This window comes from Macaca mulatta, chromosome X (assembly GCF_049350105.2).
Source record: "Macaca mulatta isolate MMU2019108-1 chromosome X, T2T-MMU8v2.0, whole genome shotgun sequence".
NCBI lineage: Eukaryota > Metazoa > Chordata > Mammalia > Primates > Cercopithecidae > Macaca > Macaca mulatta.
Window position 1 is genome coordinate 37,594,793 of NC_133426.1, and position 21,051 is coordinate 37,615,843.

Consider the following 21,051-nt stretch of genomic DNA (forward strand, 5'->3'; position numbering starts at 1 on the left):
TAATTGTGACTGGATCATTATAGACCCTTTTTTTTTGTAGTTGTTGAGGTTTAAAGATTTAAGTTTGTTATGGATGCAAGCTTTTCAGTTGACCAATGATTATTAGCCAATTTCTGATAAAAGAAAAGGAAACCGATTGCCCCAGGGTTGCTGTTTTCATTTCCTCATTGGAAGAAGAAGCACAGTATAGAAGAAAGGCAAACACAACACATTCAACATCTGCCACCATGGGGAACTGGGCTGTGAATGAGGGGCTCTCCATTTTTGTCATTGTAAGTACCAACAAGAGATAAGTTATAAATTTTCTGACTTCTTCGGGTTATCTCGGAACTAAAATAGACCAAAGCTTTTTTGTTCATTTGAGAAATTGTGTTGAAACTGATTTACTATGTGAACATATATCTATCTGTAAACAGACTGAGTCCATTCTTCCAAATTCCTTAATGGAAAGAACATATCTGTGGGCTCACTTCTAGCTTACTTCTGAATTCCTAGGAGGCCTAACTTAGCCGGCATTTCGCAGGAGTAGAAATTATTCATGCTAATGATCTCTGATTCTGAGTTGTTTAGTAATGTTTACCGAGACGCACAATATCTATGTGTTTATACTACCTTTAAAATGACAGATTGAAATTTTATACCATTTTCTAAATTAAAAATATAAGATTGACTTATGTATGGGAAGTTGGCCTTTATTTCAGTAATTACACTAAATATAATAAAATTTCTCAAACTTCTTTTAAAAAACAGGTAACTTCTTTTCTCAGAGATGTAAACTTGAGTTATTTACAAGATTTATAAAAATTCAAAAGAACAGAATTGAAATAAGTCTAGATTCATAAATATGTAGTATGTATATTTATATATAATTGTATATACATAAATCAATATAATATATCTTGAGAAACAATTTATGTAAGTAAAGATATAGCTAATTTACAAATGGATGCAATGATTTCTGTACTTTTTAAAATGAAGAAAATCAACTATTCTCCTAAAATGGTGTTATCGGCAAAGCAATAACGGACAAACTGGGTAGATAGAAATGTGATTTTTTTTTTTTTTTTTTTTGAGACTGAGTCTCGCTCTGTCACCCAGGCTGGAGTGCAGTGGTGCAATCTCGGCTCACTGCAAGCTCTGCCTCCCGGGTTCACGCCATTCTCCTGCCTCAGCCTCCCGAGTAGCTGGGACTACAGGTGCCCGCCACCACCCCCGGCTAAGTTTTTTGTATTTTTGGTAGAGACGGGGTTTCACTGTGTTAGCCAGGATGGTCTCGATCTCCTGACCTCGTGATCTGCCGGCCTCGGCCTCCCAAAGTGCTGGGATTACAGGCGTGAGCCACTGCCCCTGGCCCAGAAATGTGATTTTTAAATAGCCTTTCTAAATAACCAATAGAAGCATTACACAGATGTTAAAAAGAACAATTATGAATGGAATAAGAATGGAACTTTTGTAAAAATTTATCATGAAAAATAATGAGTCTTTGAGTTTTAAATATAGAAAGAAATTAGTGGCAAAAATAAAATAAAAACAACAAATATTTTGTTATAAAATTTTTTTATGCCAAACCAACATTTTACTGCAATAGATCATTCTTCTGAGCATTCGAAGCTGTAAACTTAACTTCTTATCACCATTTTTTAAGAGCAAATAATTTCTATAGAAAGTAAGTTCAAATTATACTTTTAGCTCTCACCGCAATTTTTCCAGGAAATGATCTCCTTCTAAATTATATACTCATGCACTTGAAAGTGAAAACATAGCTTGGAAAGTCAGAGTAAAGAAAGAATGACAAGATCAGGAAATTGGAAAGTTGCTTTAGCACCTTTTTCTTTGTAAAGAGAGAATATTATCAAGTGTCTATGGTATTTAATAGCTTCAAAGCATACTTGAGAAAAGATCACTATGGAGCTGAAGATAGAGAATTGGATAGGGTCACCACTTGATCCAGTCAGTGCTTAGGATAAAATGAACTGTCATGATCTAGAAAGCTGTTTTTGTTGTAAATCCCATGCCCCTCACTATGCTCAATATTCTCTCCTTGAAGCATTAGGTAAAACTAATCAAGGAAAATGCAAGGCTTGGCATTTTAGCTGATGAGAATTCACTAACTGGATTATTGTGTGGTAGAGGGAGGTGATTAGCACCTGTGAGAACAGAACGCAGTGTCATACTGGTGGAGGGAAAGCAATAGTAATACATTCCCTTCTTATTTTAAGTAGAGTGGCCTGCTATCAGCTACCTATCTAAGGTTAAGCAAAACAGAGGAGGAAAAAAAGGGAGGGGGAATGTAAGACTGGTAATTTGGTATACTGGCCAAATCATAAAACAATAATGGAGAATAACACAGGGTGGAGAGATTTTGATTATAGACAAGTGTAGTGACACCATTGAGGAAACAGCTGGCTCTAAGCTGGTTATATCCAGCTTTGTTACTACCTTTGTCAAAGTTGCACTTGGGGAAGTCCTGACCCTTATCTGGCTCCAGTCTTGGGTGGAATCTACTGTTGAAATGCGAAAACTTCATGCAATTTTTTTCTGCTTGTGCAGCTGGTTTGGCTGGGGTTGAACGTCTTCCTCTTTGTCTGGTATTACCGGGTTTATGATGTTCCAGTTAAGTTCTTTTACACAAGAAAACTTCTTGGGGTAAGTATAAATTCCATCCCATGCAATATTGGCTGGTTCACATTTCTCATCAGACGTTCTTGTTCATCTTCCTGTTAGTATTTTAAATAAATATTCTGACCAACCCACAGTACCATCAGCCTCACTCCCTCCATTGCAACTTCCTGGGCAAGAATCACTTAAAGCCTTCCAGTCTGAGACCAACAAAAGTGGGGCAGAGGGGCCCAGTGGCATCCCTCCCCAACCAAGAACCATGTGCCATTGTTTAGCTTAAAGGAGAAATCTAATACTAACTCTGAAACGGAAGGCCAGGTTGGAGCAATCCATCCAGGAGTGACACATGTGGGACAAGTGGGACTTTCCATATTTTCTAAGTCATGTAATTCCTACTACGTTTTTGCATGAAGAGCTCTGCTCCTAATCACATGTTATAAAATGATCTTCAGAAAATCAACCTTTCTCTACATATTGAGACTCGAGGAACTTGCTCAAGGGCCACATCTGTTGATTAGGCCAGTAGAGTGAAGGCCCTTCAGTTTCCTTGGGTCCTTTAGTATTCTGAGTTTCCTTGAACTGTCAGGCCTCTTGCCTCTAGAAAACATTTGTTACATCATGCTGAAACTATTAATTAATTGCTTAATATTAATTATTATATGTATTATAAATCATATATAAATAATTTTAGCATGTAATTATGCTAGATTATTATAATTGCTGTTAGCTTTTTCACATTAATGCTTTCTCCCTCCAAAATATGCAACTTCTTTAGACATTACAAAGATAATAATTATACTGCCAAAGCATTATACCATACCAGTTTAAGATACTGTTAAGATCAATCTAAGTACTAAGAAAATATTTAAAATCTTTAAAAGTCTTGATACTTAACTCTAGTTAATGATATGCACCTTAAGTGTTAAGGGGAAAGTGAACTGATGTCTCTAACTTACTTTGAAATGCATCAAAAATTAGATGAGTTGATGGATGGATACAGGAATAGATAGATAGATATGTGATAAAGCAAGCATAAAAGGTATAATCTGGGAGATAAATAAACAGGTATTTATTGTACATTTCTTTCAACTTCTCTTTATGTTTGAACATTTTGGTAATAAAATGTTGAATTAGGGCAAAAGGTCAATTTCAGATGAAAACAAATGGTCCTAGCTAGCCCTAAAGGAAAACCATTGGCTCTGAAGGACCTTCCTGTCCAGATCACTTGGTGTCTCTGGTGTGTGGCCTCATGGTGAGAACCTTGGGGAATTGGGGACAGGGCACATTCTGTGCTCAAAAAAGTCACTCTGCTCCCTTTCCCGCCTCTTCTAGTCAGCACTGGCACTGGCCAGGGCCCCTGCAGCCTGCCTGAATTTCAACTGCATGCTGATTCTCTTGCCGGTCTGTCGAAATCTGCTGTCCTTCCTCAGGGGTTCCAGTGCGGTAAGAGAAAATGTTTTACTAAGTTCCTCTAATTTTCAAAGGCCATCAAGCAAAATGCCCTTTTTAAGGTAAAAACAAATGAATGGTTTGTGAGGATTCCAGCTTCTGTAGAATATTCATGAGCCAAGCCATTATCTACTATATTTCTGTACTATTTGTGGATGGAGCTCCCTAAGACAACTATTTGGAAAACAAATTTTGAAAAAACACACAAAACCACCTATACCTCAACAATAGCAATGAAGTAGCACACATGTACACATCTACACACACATATATATATATGATAGATATGCATATGTACAGAGCATTAGGAAGTTAACATGTGATATTTGGGAGTTAATCTTTCAGTGTCATTCAAAAAAATTTAAGTCAGAGGAAATATCTTCTGTGGATAATATCCCAAGGACATGGAGTCAATGGACAGAGTCACACTACAATGGATGTGACCAAGAAGTGTTGGCTTCATGAAACTGTGGAGTATAGAGCTTTCTAAATGTCCACAATTCCTTTGACTCTTCAACAATTTAGTAAGCCACTGAATGTACTGTGCTAGAAGGGGGAAAAATAAGTAGGAAGAATCTCTGTAACCCATAAAATGGTATACAAATTTTTATTAGTATTATTATACAAAGATGACAAACAAGGAACTTAAAATCTACAAGTGTACTCAAATAAATATTATACAAAGCAAAATATGATGGGTCCCACAAAGCTTTACAAATAAAATACTATGGGGAAGCAAGAGAGAAGTTGTGTCAGGTGGGCCAGGGAATGAAGAAGGACATTTTAGAGAAGGTGACTTTAGAGATGAGCATATAAAAATTAATAAGCTTCTAAGAGGTGTAAATGAGAGAGAAAGGCATTCTATGTGGAGGAGATGACATGGACAGAAGCATAGGAAATAGTGAGGAAATCGTATTCTTGAAGGCCAAGAATTGGCACAGCCTTGGCTTCTCTTTGTATTATTATTGTAACTATTTTTTTGCCACCTGTGATCACACCAAAGAGGGCAGCTGGGAAAAAGTAGGGATTGATGTCCTGGTGGGACCAATTCCATGGTTCATTAATGACTGGTAGCTTCTGGGTTTTTTTTAAAATAAAAGGTATAGTAAGCTTTTTGAAAAAAAAATACTTATTAAGTAGAGATCATTTATGGAGGAGAGCAGAAAGTAAACTACTTTTGTGGGAATGTAGGGATTGTACAGGGCATATGCCTGACATAAGCCTGGAGAAAAGAGGTAGGATTTTGCTGGTAAACTAGAACTGCATATGTATAGTTGAGGAGTTCATGTTTAATTTGGCAATTACAGAATATTTGAAGGAGGCAGTGAACTAAACTGTAATAACAAGCATAACTTGCCTTGAACTCTGCCTCATTTTTCCTAGTTATACTAAATTCATGGCGATCCAGATAATTTTTTTTTCTTTGAGAACATATAACATTTAATTTACTAATACAGGACTAGAGGCTACAATTTAACTTTTATTTTATGATTTAACTATTTACAAAATATCATTTCATCTTAAACCAACTGCCAAAAATTGGGCTCTCACAAATCTAAAGTAAAAATTGGCAGAAATAACTGTAACACCTTCACTCCCTCAGAAAAAAAAAAGAACTGTTGAGAACCAATTTAAGATGTTCCAGAAAGAGTTGTGATATCTTTCTCTGAAAAATTCTTGATGAGGTTCCTTTTCTTAAGCCATAAATTCTATGCCACACAATGTTGTCTTGCAAACTGACAGCTAACCAAAACCAAAAACTAACAACAGTACTTGGTATTAGACATTGATTACAAGGATTTCCAAAAAATCTTCTAAATTTAAGAAATCACAGAGGTAAAATTACACTCAATTGAAAGTTTTATTAATGAACCACCTATTGTAAAGTATAATTTTTAATATATCGTACTTGCCCAGTGAACATTTGCTAAATGAAGCCCATGTACTATAGCTTATTTTTGAGTTGGGTTCTCTATCACCCAGGCTGGAGTGCAGTGGTACAATCACAGCTCACTGCAGCCTGGAACTCCTGGGTTCAAGTGATCCTCCCTCCTTGACTTCCATACATGTGGGGATTACAGGCATGAGTCACCTGCCTGGCGAGTTCCTTGTTTCTAAGGAGACACAATTCATTTTTATTCTCCCTACCCCCATTAGAATAGTTTCTATTTAGAGGAAGTAAAGCCTGAGAAACAGGCAACTTCTCACCAAGATGGCCTGTTAAGAAATCTTGGTTACTCCACAAGTCCAAATTGCACTGTTGTTGAGCACCATGTCCCATGAGCAGCACATGTTGTAATGCCAGTTTTTATGCCTCCTGTGACCCAGGAGGGAAGATCTGCACGAGAGTCTCTAAAGACAGGGATGAAATGAGACTGCCCTTCAAATTGCAGAGAAGCTTGGCTGTATAGCTAGATAGATCTTTATATAAAAAGAATATGTTTTAAAACTATCAGCAAGCAACATTCTTTTATAGATCAAGCATGTACTTTCTTCTGGAATTCCTAACCTGAAATGTGAACTTTTCAAATAAAACTTCTTCTCTGATTGGGATTAAAATGAGTGAGTGTGCTGTGACTAATGTTGGATATAATACAGCTGCCACTCATTGAAGCTCAATGGAATTCACCTCATGAAATCTGCACATCAAACCAGTAAAGTGAGAACAAAATTAAATGGAAGTGTTGGCATTCAAACCCAGGTCATTGTGTCCCCAGAGACCATTCACTTTAAATCTTGCTGCTGAAACTTCTTGAAATTGTGCTGTTACAGTATTATGATCTTAGAAAGCCATTATATATATGAGTGTTTGAGCATGCCAAGTAACCTAGACTAGAAATTACAAGGATGTTACAAATACAAGGACTTGATAGTAGGACACTATATAAGCAAAATAGCCACAAACTTGCATTCAGTTTCTAGAGGTCTCAATCATCAAAACTTTGCTTTGTAATCTTTCTGGTTACCTAGAGAAAGAAAGCCCCAGGGTTGCCCACTGTACCATTCCAGGAAAGGTAGGGGTAAAAGCTCTCAGACTGCTTTGTTGAGAAAAATGGAGAAAGGGTGAAACTCAGCATACAAAAATCTCTGAGGAAGCCTTAATAACCCCCAACTTGCCATGCAGAAACTAATTTCTATCTGGATGGCAGTCCTAGTCTTAAGATCAGAAAGAAACAGGAAGGTGAGAGGGTGAGGTTTTATCTGTTACCTTATATAGTCTGGAAGTCAGAGGCACTCAGTGTGCCTCTATCTCTAATCATGTGGTCTAGCACTAGTCTCTTGGGCTTTCTGTCTCATAGTTTTTTTTCTTTTAGTTGAAAAACAGGTCAACTAACATAAATGTAAGAAGGCATATGCTGGTCTAAAAGTATATTAAATTGTTTAAATCTGTCAATTAGTGAGTTGTCAGTCAATAAATATTTGTTGAGTGCCATCTATGAGCTAAGCACTGGGGACATGTGGTGAGTAAAGAGTAAGGTATAGATAGGCCATGAGCTTAAGGAACTTAAAGTGTTACAGAAGAGGCAGAGAATAAACATGGAATTTCCAAATTATAAACAGTGCTATGCAAATAAGGTAGTGTTATTCATATTTATCACATATTCTACTGCCAGCAGGTGCGGATATTACTGTCAACTATTTGCCTGAGTTCTGTAGATTCAAAGCTGGATTTTGAAATTTCTCCCAATTGCATATAAATATCTAAATCAGACACATTAATGGTGCATGTGGTGAGATCAAGTGTACAAAAAATAGAGCTTTTGAGTTTCTGTAACGCGTTACACCCCATAAAATATGTACTTCCTTTTAGTTCCACTTCTCATTTTCTTGAAATATTTTTTTTCTTACTCAGTTTCAATAGAGCATAGAAATCTGCTGAAGTGACTCAATAATCTCCCTTGCATTAGAATCATAGTTTATTGAAATTGGGCAAGGCTTCAGGTGACAGTAACAGAGAAACTTCCCTTTGGAAGTCAATGGCAGAAAGTAAAGTAAGTTAGTAAGGAAGCTATGGGGCACGATGGCAACCTGGATAATTGGGAAGTGGCTGGCAATAATTTAGAAGTAACTCAAAGCATATAAATGCAATCTGCATGATGATGGGGAACAAAAAATTATGGGCAGTCACAGACAGTAAAGTCCTTCCTTCCTATGCCACCAACTGGATGTCTCGCCTCCTTTTTTAAGGAAGTGGTGAGGAAATGATATTCTTAAAAGCTCAGCATCAGCATGACTTGTGGCTTCTTTTTGGATTTGTTTGCCATTCCTGACCACACCAAAGAGGGTAGGTGGGAAAAATTAGGGATTTGTGCCCTGATGGTTGGACCCACTCCACTGATCCATTAGTGACTAGTAATCTCACTTTTTCCTTTCAATATAATGTATGCATTTTACGTTAACCACTTTTTAAAAATTACTTGTTAAGATGAAACAGGGTATCATTGAATGAACAATTATTTCCCAATCACATCTCTCCACTGTTCTGGCTTTCAGTTAATTTTTCTCTAAGGATCTACAGTTAAATCTATCAGGGGGCATCAGCATATATTATTTTACATTTTTTATGATCCATGGTGATGATGACGATGATAAGGATAGGAATATGCAGACAGTGTATGTTCCACAACAAAACCATATTCTTTTGCTTTAAATTCGGCACGCAGGAGCCAGCGAATTTTCCACAAAAATTTCAAAAGGATTTGTCAACAAATAGAAGAGAACAGTGTGTGACAAATATAGATATGGGGGTAAATACGTCTCTATAGGTTTAGTATAATCATCTCCAGTTGCAGGGCAATGCAAATGTACTTCATTTATCCAGCCAAATACAGATTAAAATATTTTTTAAAGTACATGACATACTGTTCTTCACACAGGAAGCTTACCTGCTAGCTGGGGAATGCAGCCATTCTAACTGAAAACTTAAATAATGATACTAAATAATGTCAAATATTTATTAAATACCTGTCAATGAATATATGCAGTAGGGATTTGAGGGACTAACTATGATAATTATACAGGGGAGGAAACTGGAGACTGAGTACGTTGTTCAATGTCACACGGTTAGGTGGGAGGACTGGGACCCAACACATGTATACCTGAAGACAAAACTTGCTCTGAAATGTAATTCAATACTGCTCTCCACCCCTACTAATTCTCATTCTCTGGTTCTTTGGACTCCAACCTAGTTTCACCACTCCTGTAAGGACTGTATCAATCATCTATTGTGGAACAAATTACCACAATAACTTAAAACAACCCCCGTTTATTAGTTTACAGTTCTGTAGGTCACAAGTCCAGCACCCAGTGGTTGGGTTCTCTGCTCAGAGTATTACAAGACTGAAATCAAGGTGTTTTCTGGGCTGAATTCCCGCCTGGAAACTCTGAGTAAAAACCCTCTTCCAAGCTCATTCTTGTTGGCAGAATTCAGTTCATTACAGATGTAGCACTAAAGGTCCCTGTTTCCTTGCTGGTGATCATCTAGGGGCCACTCAGATCCTAGATGCTCCTGCATTCCCTATCACATGCCCTCCTCCACCTTCCAGGTAGCAGCAGTGCTTCAAATCTCTAACTTCCTCCATCTCTGACTTCTAAACCCAGATTTAAAGAGTTCATATGATTGGGTTTGTCAGCCCAGATAATCTCCCTATTAAAGTCAACTTGGGACATTACCTCTGCAAAATCCCTTTTGCCATACAATGTAACAAAATCATGGAGTGATGTCTCATCATTTTCACAGGTCCAAACTCAAGGTGAGGAGATTATATAAGTCACTGGGGGTCATTCTAGAATTCTGTCTACCACAAGGACTCTCAGAAAGTATAGAGGAAATTAAGTTGAAATTTGAGGAGAATAAAAAAGAAAGCAAGAAAGAAAGAAGGAGAAAGAAAGAAAGAAAGAAAGGAAAGGAAAGAAAGAAAGAAAGAAAGAAAGAAAGGAAAGAAAGAAAGAAAAGAAAGAAAGAAAGACTATAGAGGATCATGGCAATTGGGAAACAGGAAAAAGTCATTTCCTCAAAATTTTAAGGAATACAAAGTAGAAAATAACTTTCAGCACTTGAAATGAACACAAAAGACAAGGCGGCTATATAAGAAAACAAAAATGGTCAGCTTTTCACCAACAGATCAGTAACATATATTTTATAAGTAAATTTTTATTTCAAAAACATTAAGTTTGAAAAATTTTATTTTACAAGTTTTTATTTCAAATAGGAAACCATTGTTTTGAGAGTCTGAGTCATTGCTCAGCTCCACTGGTGAACATTTAATTGTAACTGATGCCATTGGTGCCCCACCATATTCCCTAAGCATTGGCACTTGCAATCCATGCGACAACTGCCCTTTGCAAGCATCATTCACTCTCTGCCTGGGGATTTTCTTTTAGCTTTCTCCTGGGGCAAGCCTGAAATCCCAGGGGATTGATGTCCTGAGAGCATCCCTCAGAGCAGCCCTCAGCCAATCATGGATGGCAGTTGGTGGCTGAGCACCCAAGCTTCTTAACCCATTGGGTAAAAACCAAAGAACAAAACAAACAAAACAAATAAATAAATAAATAAACCTGTAAGATAAGTGCTACACAGTCTCCCAGAATTCCCTGGTGTGATTGAGCCCAATGATATGATATGATCATGGTAGCTGATATGATAATACACTCTTCATTAATTTCTTTCCCAGACTCATTTCTACCCTCGTTTTCGATGATCACCTTCTGAATAGAATACTTACACTTAAATTCTCATCATAGGCTTTTAGGCACTTAGAGTAATAGTAACTATATTCCTGCATTTGGTTTGGGAGAAAAGGGCATTAACCTTTTATAAGACAAATAGACTTGGATCCCAGCCAATGTGCAATTTTAGCTTTAGTTTTCTTATCAGTAGAATGAGGACATTAAGACTTACCTTGTTGCATTAAATGAGTAATGATTATGGGTAAACTACCTAGTTCACAGAAGGAATTCAATAAAGCATAATTTTTTTTATTTTTCCTTTTTCTGGAATCCTCAGTGTCTTCCTTATTACTATTTCTGTAATTCCAAGAATCTGACCTCATGGTTTAAACTTCCTGCCCTCCCTAGTTATGGCTAACTGAGAGACAGATGGTGGAGTAAGCACAATTTTCTATGCAATTATATTTTCTACAAAATCAGAGTATTTTATTAAAAATAAGTAAGCCAAATATTAAACACCCCTATATTTAAATTGAATACAACATTTAGAACCAAATATTTTAAATATATAAATTTTCTTTGGTACTTCACCCTGTTGTTCTTAAAGTTCCCTGAATCTCTGTGACAGTGCATTTAGACTATGGAACAAAGCAACCAGAGCAAGACATTGGCCAGTTTTCACGAGAGCAAAGCTCTAATTCAACCATAAATCAGTTTTTTTTTTCTTTCTTTGAACATTGGCATGAATTGAGATTCAAATTCACATTTTCTAACATGTAGGTTTGTCAAATACACTAAAATACTGAGTACCATAGTATTTTTAATGCCAAAGAAAATCATGTAAAGTATGAAATATCAGAATGTTGATATAAACTCTAGTATCAGATGGCCTGAGTTTAAATCCCAGCTCTGCAACTTATTAGCTGTGTGACCTAAGGCCAAGTAAATTCTCTATCCCTTTGTTTTCTTATCTGTTATGTAGTAATAATAATGGTACCTCCCTTGTACCATTATTGTAATGTAAGAATTAAAGAGTTAATTTGATTCTTACATTAAAGATTAAATTAAATATTCCATCAATTACATTAAAGATTCATGTAAGAATTAAATTAGTCAATGCATGTAAAACAGTTGCAAAAGCTCTTGGTAAATGTTAGCTACTGTTATTTTGGCTATTAGTATTTGGTCAATGATCTCCCTTGTGATGTTGTTCACCTACACGGGCAGGTGTACCCTTCTTTCTCCTCTCATAGTGTGTATGTCCTAGAACAGTGTTGTTTGAAAACTATTCACTTGTTATAGAACTGTTCACTTGTCTGTGTCCCCACTTGACTATCAGGTATGTGAAGACAGTCCTGTCCTTTATTAATTTCTACATCCTTTGTTTAATGAGTAAATTAATCAGAACTAGAAACTATGTAGCTAGATATGTTTTCTGTACAAGTTTATATTTTTATACAGTTAAGCGATGGATTCCAGAGGAGACTTTATGTCACCAGTATGAGAACAGAAAACATACTAGTTAAGCCAGCCATGTCACATACTGGCTGTTTGACCTGAGGAAGATGACTGCATCTCTCTGAGCCTCAGTTTCCTCATTTATCAAATAGATATAATGATATAGTTTGTAGGGTGGTCATGAAAATTAAATGAGATAATATGTATCAAATGTTTGGCATACAGTAAGCTTTCTTGTTAACAATTGCTATTCCATTCTTTCCCCCTTAATCCAAAGTGCTGCTCAACAAGAGTTCGAAGACAACTGGACAGGAATCTCACCTTTCATAAAATGGTGGCATGGATGATTGCACTTCACACTGGTAAGTTTATTAAAGAAAACTTGGAACCAGAGGGTTCCCTCTATTCATAGATACCTTTTTATATAAGAGATCAATCAGTTTTTATAGTTAGATTAAGTGGTGGTTGGATATGTTGTATTTTTTTTAATGAGTTGTGCTCTTTTTTTAATGAGTTGTGCTCAAAATATTTACCACACTTTCTGCCACTTCAATATTAGGATTTATTCCTTTAGGTTTTAAAGCATTTTTATTTCAGGATTTTCCTATAAAAATGAAAATATGCCATCAGAAAAGTCAATCCTAGTGTCCTAACCCTTTCCTATTCTTTCTAGTGTCAAAAATGTTAATTCACGTATGAAAACGTATTTATTCCAAAAAATGTTCTTGGTTGCACATGTGAATTTGTGGACTTTTTGCAGTAAACTTACATGAGCCACAGCCCATCAAATGAGAATCCCTCAAGACTGTCATTATCAGCTAAATACCTTCATTATTATTATTACTATTGTTATTGTTATTACATGTATCCATACAATGGATATATATGTGTGTATATAGATATTATACATTATTATTAAAATTATTAGGGTGGTAGTGTCAGTGCAAGAAGGACTGTATCTGGGACCCTTATCTAATTCCACTAATTCACTCAACAAATAATTCATGTGCCAGAGAATAGATAAGAACAGTGATAAAGCAGACTTGTACTCTGCCCTTAAAGAGTCTATTCCTAGCCTGAGTAAAATAGGCTTTGGTTATAGGCATTTAACTGAGCTTCTCTTCTACTAGTAGATCTAGCAGGCTTTTTGAGCAGTGGAAAATAAATAGTTCAAAAGAAATATATGATAAAATCCTGTTAGAAACTGGCATAGTGTACGGATTAAGAGCACATATTTGCGTGCCAAATGTACTGGATTTGATTCTTAACTCTGCTGCTTCCTAGTTTGATGACCTTGAGCAAGGTTTTAAAGCAGTCTATGTCCCAGTTTCCTCATCCACAAGATGAGCCGATATTATTAGTACCTACATCACTGGATCAATGTAAGGATTAAGTCATTGTGAAGTACTTATAACAGTACTTGGCATCTAGTAAGCCCTATGTAAGTGTTTATTAATAAATAATGCAATTTTTAAGAGAGAGAGATTCATACCTTATGGCCATAGGTTTGTATCAATTCAATCAAATTTGTCATCTCTCTCTGGAGGTAATTTCAGAGTCAGGTTAATGGGCCAGCAGTTAGGCATTCATTACATGAGGGTTTTCTTATTTGAGCCCAAATATATTACGGAGAGAGATAATGAGAGCATATCTAAACACCTTCAGAAACTAAGGCTATTGTGTAGAATCTTATAAATTGGTTGGGTCTTTAGGAGCATATAGCTCAACATCTTCATCTTACAAATTAGGAAACCAAGACCAGAGAGTTAAGTCATTTTCCCACAATTACACAACTAGAAAGGAGCTAGAATTGCCTTGTCTCCTTGGTTCTGGAGACCCAGTTCTTGTTTATAAGTGTCCTGGGCCTCCCTTTGTCTCCCTGTGGCTTATCATAGAGTTAGAGGCTGTCCCAGAAACCCAGCTTTCAATAAATTTGTGCATACCCTTCACTCTCTTTATTTCTCTTCTCTGCCCTTTTCAGCGATTCACACCATTGCACATCTATTTAATGTGGAATGGTGTGTGAATGCCCGAGTCGGCAATTCTGATGCTTATTCAGTAGCACTCTCTGCACTTGGAGACAGGCAAAATGAAAGTTATCTCAATTTTGCTCGAGATAGAATCAAGGTAAGCCTCTCATTATCTGATTCAGATATTCTCTAGGCCATTACAATTGAGCACTAGATTTCAGTGAGTGAAGACCTCTACTTTGCCAGAAAAAAAAAAAAAAGTTGGCTAACCATCAGAGGGACAAGTCTGTAGGTTACAATAATGGGAGTATAGAAAAAAATGTCTCCCACACTCCTCACCCCATGTGTGGAGGTCTCTAGATGTTTTCAGGTCTTTAAGCTCATCCATGAGAATGTGTGCATGTGAATCCTGGAGTAACTCAGGCTTACCTGTGACTATGCCCACCAAAGAAAGCTGGGAACACATGCTTAGTCGAACAAGGTTTGGTTTATTACTTGCTACAGCAAAAGAAATCGCACACCTTGAGGAACTCTGGGCATCTCAAAGGGATGTAAAGTGGATTTAGGATTTAGGATACTGTTAGATAGTTTGGGGGAGGATTTAAGAATGCAAGGATTTTTTCTGGATCAGTTATGGTCAGGAATTGGGGGTAGTTCTCAGATAAGGTATGTTAATTATTTTTTCTAGGAGGCAGAGGGAACAGAATAGGATTAAGTCTATAATAGGCAAAGAAGCAGTAGTCATTGTCTAGGCTCAGACATGATTTTGGAGTGATTTTGTTTTTATCTCAATCCATCACAGTCACAGAGTGACCTCCTCTGATGTTGGTGTTTTTGTGAAATTATTTATGCGAAGTAGGGAACATCCTGTCCTAAGTATTAGTGTAAGGCCAGCCACCAGCTGACAGTTGTCAGTGATGCCTTTGTCTTTTCTTACCTACAACATCTGAAGGATGGCCTGTGTCCACAAATTGTCATTCCTTGAGAAGAATAGGTGCACTGGGAGTAACTCAGCATTTCTCTAGGGGTAGCCAGGAGGGTATCCAGAAGTAAGAACTTCTTCTATCCCAGCAGTTGTTGAAGCTTCCTACACTCAGAGACAGAAGCTTCAAGTCTTCATGTACCCAATGACTTGGGAAGATGACTAAATCACATTAATATACACTGAATTCTAAAAATGTTTCCTTGTGTTTAGTTTTGGGAAAAAATAATTATTATCCTCAGACTTACATGAGAAAAACTTGCCTGATATCCTTAGGGACAGAATTAAACAGCATCGTAAAAAACCAGATTTTTTTCTACAATATATTGGGTAATTTTTCTTTTACATTATTCATTGTTTGCCCAATGATATATGAGGGTGGCAACATGAACATAACTAGGTAAGTCTACACTATCATGCTCTGTTCAATTGTTCCTGGGTCACTTTTGCTGTATCTATGCTCTCCCACTCTTCTAAATGTTTTCATTTTCAATAACCTGTAGCTGTGTTTCCTCCTCAGAGGACTGCCCTGGGGCATCCCTTTGCTCACAGACTCAAAGATGCTGGAAGGTTGGTGGGGGGCGGCTGAATGGTTACGCCTGTTCCTGTGCAACCCTTAGCCAGTCACTGGTGGATGCAGACTATGAAACCTGGCTTCCTTGCCTGGAGACAGGATAAACTCTGAGTTGTAACTTACCCTCCAGAGTTCCCCTGCAGGATCAGGCTGAAGCTATCCCTTGTGAGACTTTGCCTGATTTCACCCCCTTGCTTGACTTGTTCATCTTTTCTATCCTATTCCCTACTCTCTTACCAGTTTCTCTTGGAGCACATGTTTTCTAAGTCACTTGCCCATGAAGTCTCCTCTCAGGATCTGCTTCTGGGGAACACAGTTGATGATGTTTGGCATTCCCAGAATATATTTTCAAACTAAGCACTGTGACCCTTTCAAAATCAAAGGGAGAAAGAGCTTTGAGACACTTTTAGGACATCCTGCAGTTGATTGATTTCCTTTACTTTCTACCCCCTTAGAAATAACTATTTAAGTATATCAATTCACATTTCCTATGACATCCGAACCGTGTAAGGCGTTTCAAAATTTAGAAACATCTATTTCAAATCTATATCTCTGTGAGGGATGATTAAGATTATTCAAAGAGGGGGTGAAAATATCTATTGTTCTATACATTGGACACTTTATAATAGTCCTGCATTTGAGAACCTATAATAATGTGTATGTGTGTGTGTGTGTGTGTGTGTGTTTATATTTTACAGAACCCTGAAGGAGGCCTGTACCTGGCTGTGACCCGGGTGGCAGGTATCACTGGAGTTGTCATCACGCTGTGCCTCATATTAATTATCACTTCCTCCACCAAAACCATCCGGAGGTCTTACTTTGAAGTTTTTTGGTACACACATCATCTCTTTGTGATCTTCTTCATTGGCCTTGCCATCCATGGAGTTGAGTGAGTGTTTAAACTCTGAAGTCAAGGATTTCATGTCCCTCAATTTCTAGGCATGATGCAGTGACCTCCTTGCCTGCGTGTAGTTAGCCTGTCTGCTAAGGGAATGTGAGAGGATAGCAGAGGTCAGTTTGATAGAAACCACTCAACACTGGCATTTTTGTTTCATGCACCCATGTAATTGCTATTCATAGTGCAGTTATGTATAGCAAGCTTGAAAAATACACCAAAGTCTGAGTATCTTTGCAAATGTATAAAACATGTTGAGAGCACTGGTAGGATCCGGAATATCTGTAATGATGTCCCCTGTGGTTTAATCACTAGTAAATTAAACAAACCTCCAAACTAGAAGAGTTAATGATTAACCAGTTGAAGAGGTTTATTATAGTTCAATAAGTTTTGATTTAAGCCCACAATCATTTATTTGTTGCCTACCATGTATGAGGACCTATCTCAGGCACTGCAAGAAATACAAGCAGGAAAAATATATGGGTGTTGCCTTCAAACATTCTAATATAATGAAAGTAACAGCTAACTTCTATTAAGGGTCTGTGCTAAGGGTTTGACATGAGATATTTCTTTTAACCCCCAAAATGTATAGATTTCTCACTATCACCATTTCTTGGGGATAGTAATTGTAGACAAGAAACCTGGAGCTAAAATGTTAAAATATGCAACCTAAGCCACCCCTCTGGTAAGTGGCCCAGCTGAGATTGGAGCCAGGCAGTCTAAAGCAGGCTGTGATAAATGTGCTCTTAGAGTCACACAGTTCCTGGCTATGTGGTTAGGAGAGTTTGCCTGATTGGAAATCCTCCTTCATACCAAGTTTCCTTTTTTGTACTGTTTCATACCACCTGCACACAAAGGCAGGCCTGGGGAAGTATCCTGGTGGGTATAGGGCTCCAGGAAATTAGGGGTGGAGAAAGTAGAAGCTCAAGACTCACTCTGCCCAGAGCCCAGTTGGTGGCCAAGACATGAGCGTGAAAAAGGGGAAGAGTGGGGAAAGCTGCATTAGGCACTGCATTCTTAAACTACTTGCTGACCCTGATAAATTCTTTGTAAGCATGTAAGCATGGAGAAATCAATGTAGACCAAGAATCTGTTTACTCTCTTAAAGCACTCAAGTATCTTTAAATGGGACTTAGTCATAATCCAGTGTTTCAGGTAATCCTAGAGAAGAGAAATAATTTCTTCCCTTCTCCAATTTAGTAATTCCACCACTTTCTGTTTGTATAGTTTCACAGATATTCGTCTTCCTTTGAAGCAGACAGAGGAGATATGTTTATCTCCTTCTCCACTTGAAGAGAATCTGCTCTTTACACTGGTTAGGTGATTTCTCACAGTCTCATGGCTCCGTAGCAGCTGAATTGGTTTTAAAATGCAGGTTTCTGGACTCCTGGTCCTGGCATTGAGAAGAGAAGGAGAAAATCAGATTATTTTCCTGTCATTTTCTTCCCATGGGAACTTAGGCATTTTGAACTTTAATAGTTATTTTTTGGACTCTTACTTTGTGTCTGGCATTTTTTATATATCATGCAAATTGCTTATTATAATGAACCTTTAATGAGGTACTATTACATCTGTTTTACAACTGAAGGAACTGAGGCTCAGAAGAAGATCAATAATTTGCCTGAGTCCACCAAACTAGTAAGGGTTAGAACTGAGATTTGAACCCAAGTCTGTCTGACACAAAACAGAATTGTTTTCACCAAAACATTCTGCTTTGAGTTACTAAATCATTCTGATTTACATTCTCATGTAAAATGGAGGCAATAATACTTGCCTCTCAGGCTTGTCATGAGGATTAACTGAGATAATTTGTGTAAAATGTCTTTCCCCAAGCCTGGCACATGATAGGTGCTCAATACATGATAATTCTCTTCCCTAAGACCTAAGGATAGGAAGGAGTGGTTAATGAACTTGAATTAAAACATTCTCATAATACACCAAATGACACAATAAATTTTAGGTCTCCAAAACAAACCTTTACAATGGGTTTTCTGTGTCTTTTCTTCTTACATATTCTGAAGATGCTGTCATTTATGTTCCTTGAAGTCTACTCAATGTCGTGCCTTCCTCTCTCTATCACCAATAATTGTCTTATGTTTTGGTAGTTGCTCAACTTTTATTGAATTGAAATGAATGGGCTCTGAGCACTTTAAGGTACACACTATTAGTGTTGATGTCTGTGAGAATATTATAATCCCTATATAGTTAAGTATCTCACACTGGTTTCAAAATTTGGTTTGATTTAGATAATTTCCGAACCCACAAATAAGGCACTTCTGATAAGCTTCAGTGCTACTGCATGACTGTCTTGGTTGTCTACTATAGTGGGTGCCTGGCCAAGGACGATAAAGTTGGCCCACACTTTGATGATTGAGCCCTTTGCTTATAGGACTATCCTCATACGAAGAGTACCTTTTTCTAATTTGCACAAAGGCACTGTAGGGACCAGCAGTCACTCTGTTAGATTTGCAATTTTTCTGTTTTTGTTTGTTTGTCAATGAAAATGATACTTGAGACAGAAGTACAAATTCTCCCTTAAGATAATTTGATCCAAGACTTACCCTCTATAATGTTACATGTAAATATTCCTTTGGTAATTGCACATACATTTTTTCTGTTGCTGGGTATTATACATTTTCTTTCCTTTCATCTATTCAGAGGGAGCAATAAGCTATCACTTTTAAGTGAAAAGTACAGGGCCTACATCAGAGCACTTAAAATATATGCAGAATCTTTTAATAAAACAATTTAATTTCCTATTACTAAATGATCTGGACTTACATTTTTCTCCCAGACGAATTGTACGTGGGCAGACCGCAGAGAGTTTGGTTAAGCATAGACCAGAAGTTTGTGAACAAAAAATCTCAGAATGGGGAAAAATAGAGGCCTGCCCAATCCCTCAGTTTGCTGGAAACCCTCCTATGGTATGTACAATTCATTGTTGTTATTACAGTTTCATTACTGACAATCTTTAACCTGTGTCTAAGAAACATGTACAGATGTTATACATCTATATAGATGTCCATTACAAATGTCATGGAACAGCTAAAACGTGTGTCTACTTTTCTCTGCTGTGTTTATTGGATAGACTTGCTTCTTGGAAACTAAGCTTTGCATTGTTCTGTTATTAACATCCTGATATAAAACTTGGAAAAATAGTCTTTTTAGAAGTGGTGTTTTGGTTCAAGAAGTTGCATCTCTTTTCTTCATGATGACGCCATTTTTGGGGGGACACTTGGGATTCCATCTTGAGCTGAGTTGGATAGCTCAAATAAATCACTTATAAGGAGTGAAGGGCCTCTTCAGATATCAGCACATACTACTTTCTATACAGCTTTCAGATTTGAAAAGGAAATTGATGAGGTGGTACATAAGGCTACCTTTAGGCATTAGGAGTTTCCTGTTTATGAAGCATAAAGGAGGCTGGACAGCCAGGTACATACCAACATCCAATGGCATCATGTGGTGGGCAGAAATGTGGCAAGGGTGACCAAAGAAATACATGGTGAAATACTTTCTTTCTTCTATTGGGAGCTCTGGAGGGCTCCATTTTGTGTATTCTCATATCACTGCTCCATAGAGTAAGATGTGGGCCTTGTAATCTTCATAGCATTCCCCCCATTGGCAGACAGTATACTTTGTTGGTTATTGTGCTAGCCATTGGTATAAAACTAGGCAAAAATCAACATTTGTGCAGGGCTTCTGAAGAGGATTTTTTTTTTTTCCTCAAGCATAGTATAACATAAAGGCAAATTTTCCATTTTATTTTCTCCTTTCTTTTTTCCTACTCTTCTTAGCATAGGAGCACTCTTCCTCCAGACACAGCATACTATCTGAGGACTTAGTATCTTTAAGCATCCTTTCCCATTAATGAAAGCAACTAGACATATCAGTGAATTGGCTCCACTACATGCAGACATCAGTAGAAAGGATAAAAAGGGAACTGTATTGCCAATCCTCTTGTGGGCAGGGGAAGGCACATTTCCTCGATGACAGCTGGAGTCAGAGTACTAGTGCCTTAACAGAAACCCATCTCAAAGAATTTCTAGGTATACCAGCAACAATATCCAAATCTGGCTCCATTCAGTGGGGCTCCATGGTAGCACTCAGGAAACAGATGGATGATTTGAGACTGTTTTAAATATCTATCCCATTAAAACAAAGGCCGAAAACAGAACATTGTTTATATCTAGGGCAAATATTCTTCAAGTTTGGCTGAAGATGGGGAGATTCAGGTGCTCTCAATTTCCAACAGTAAGTTTCCTATAAAAGTAATTTAGTAGAAAGATTATATGTGAGACTATGGGAAGCACTCTCTTATTTTTCCCCCTTAGAATACATTCCGGAAAGTCATCTTTTAGATAATATTGCCGTCTAAAATTCTTTGCTAGTTTAGGTATTAAACTAGATTTCCAACTGGCTGAGTTTCAGGATG

At 37.3% G+C, this 21,051-nt stretch overlaps 1 protein-coding gene across 1 annotated transcript in view; it reads left to right on the top strand.

Annotated features, from left to right (window-relative positions):
• The first annotated feature begins 208 nt into the window (after positions 1 to 208).
• CYBB (cytochrome b-245 beta chain) overlaps positions 209 to 21,051 on the top strand; it is a 33,987-nt gene continuing 13,144 nt past the window's right edge. The window contains exons 1-7 of the mRNA XM_001083654.5: positions 209 to 272; positions 2,551 to 2,646; positions 3,952 to 4,062; positions 12,473 to 12,557; positions 14,177 to 14,322; positions 16,420 to 16,610; positions 19,411 to 19,540. Coding sequence (XP_001083654.1) covers positions 228 to 272; positions 2,551 to 2,646; positions 3,952 to 4,062; positions 12,473 to 12,557; positions 14,177 to 14,322; positions 16,420 to 16,610; positions 19,411 to 19,540 — 804 coding nt within the window. The 5' untranslated portion in view covers positions 209 to 227. The remainder of the gene's footprint in view (positions 273 to 2,550; positions 2,647 to 3,951; positions 4,063 to 12,472; positions 12,558 to 14,176; positions 14,323 to 16,419; positions 16,611 to 19,410; positions 19,541 to 21,051) is intronic.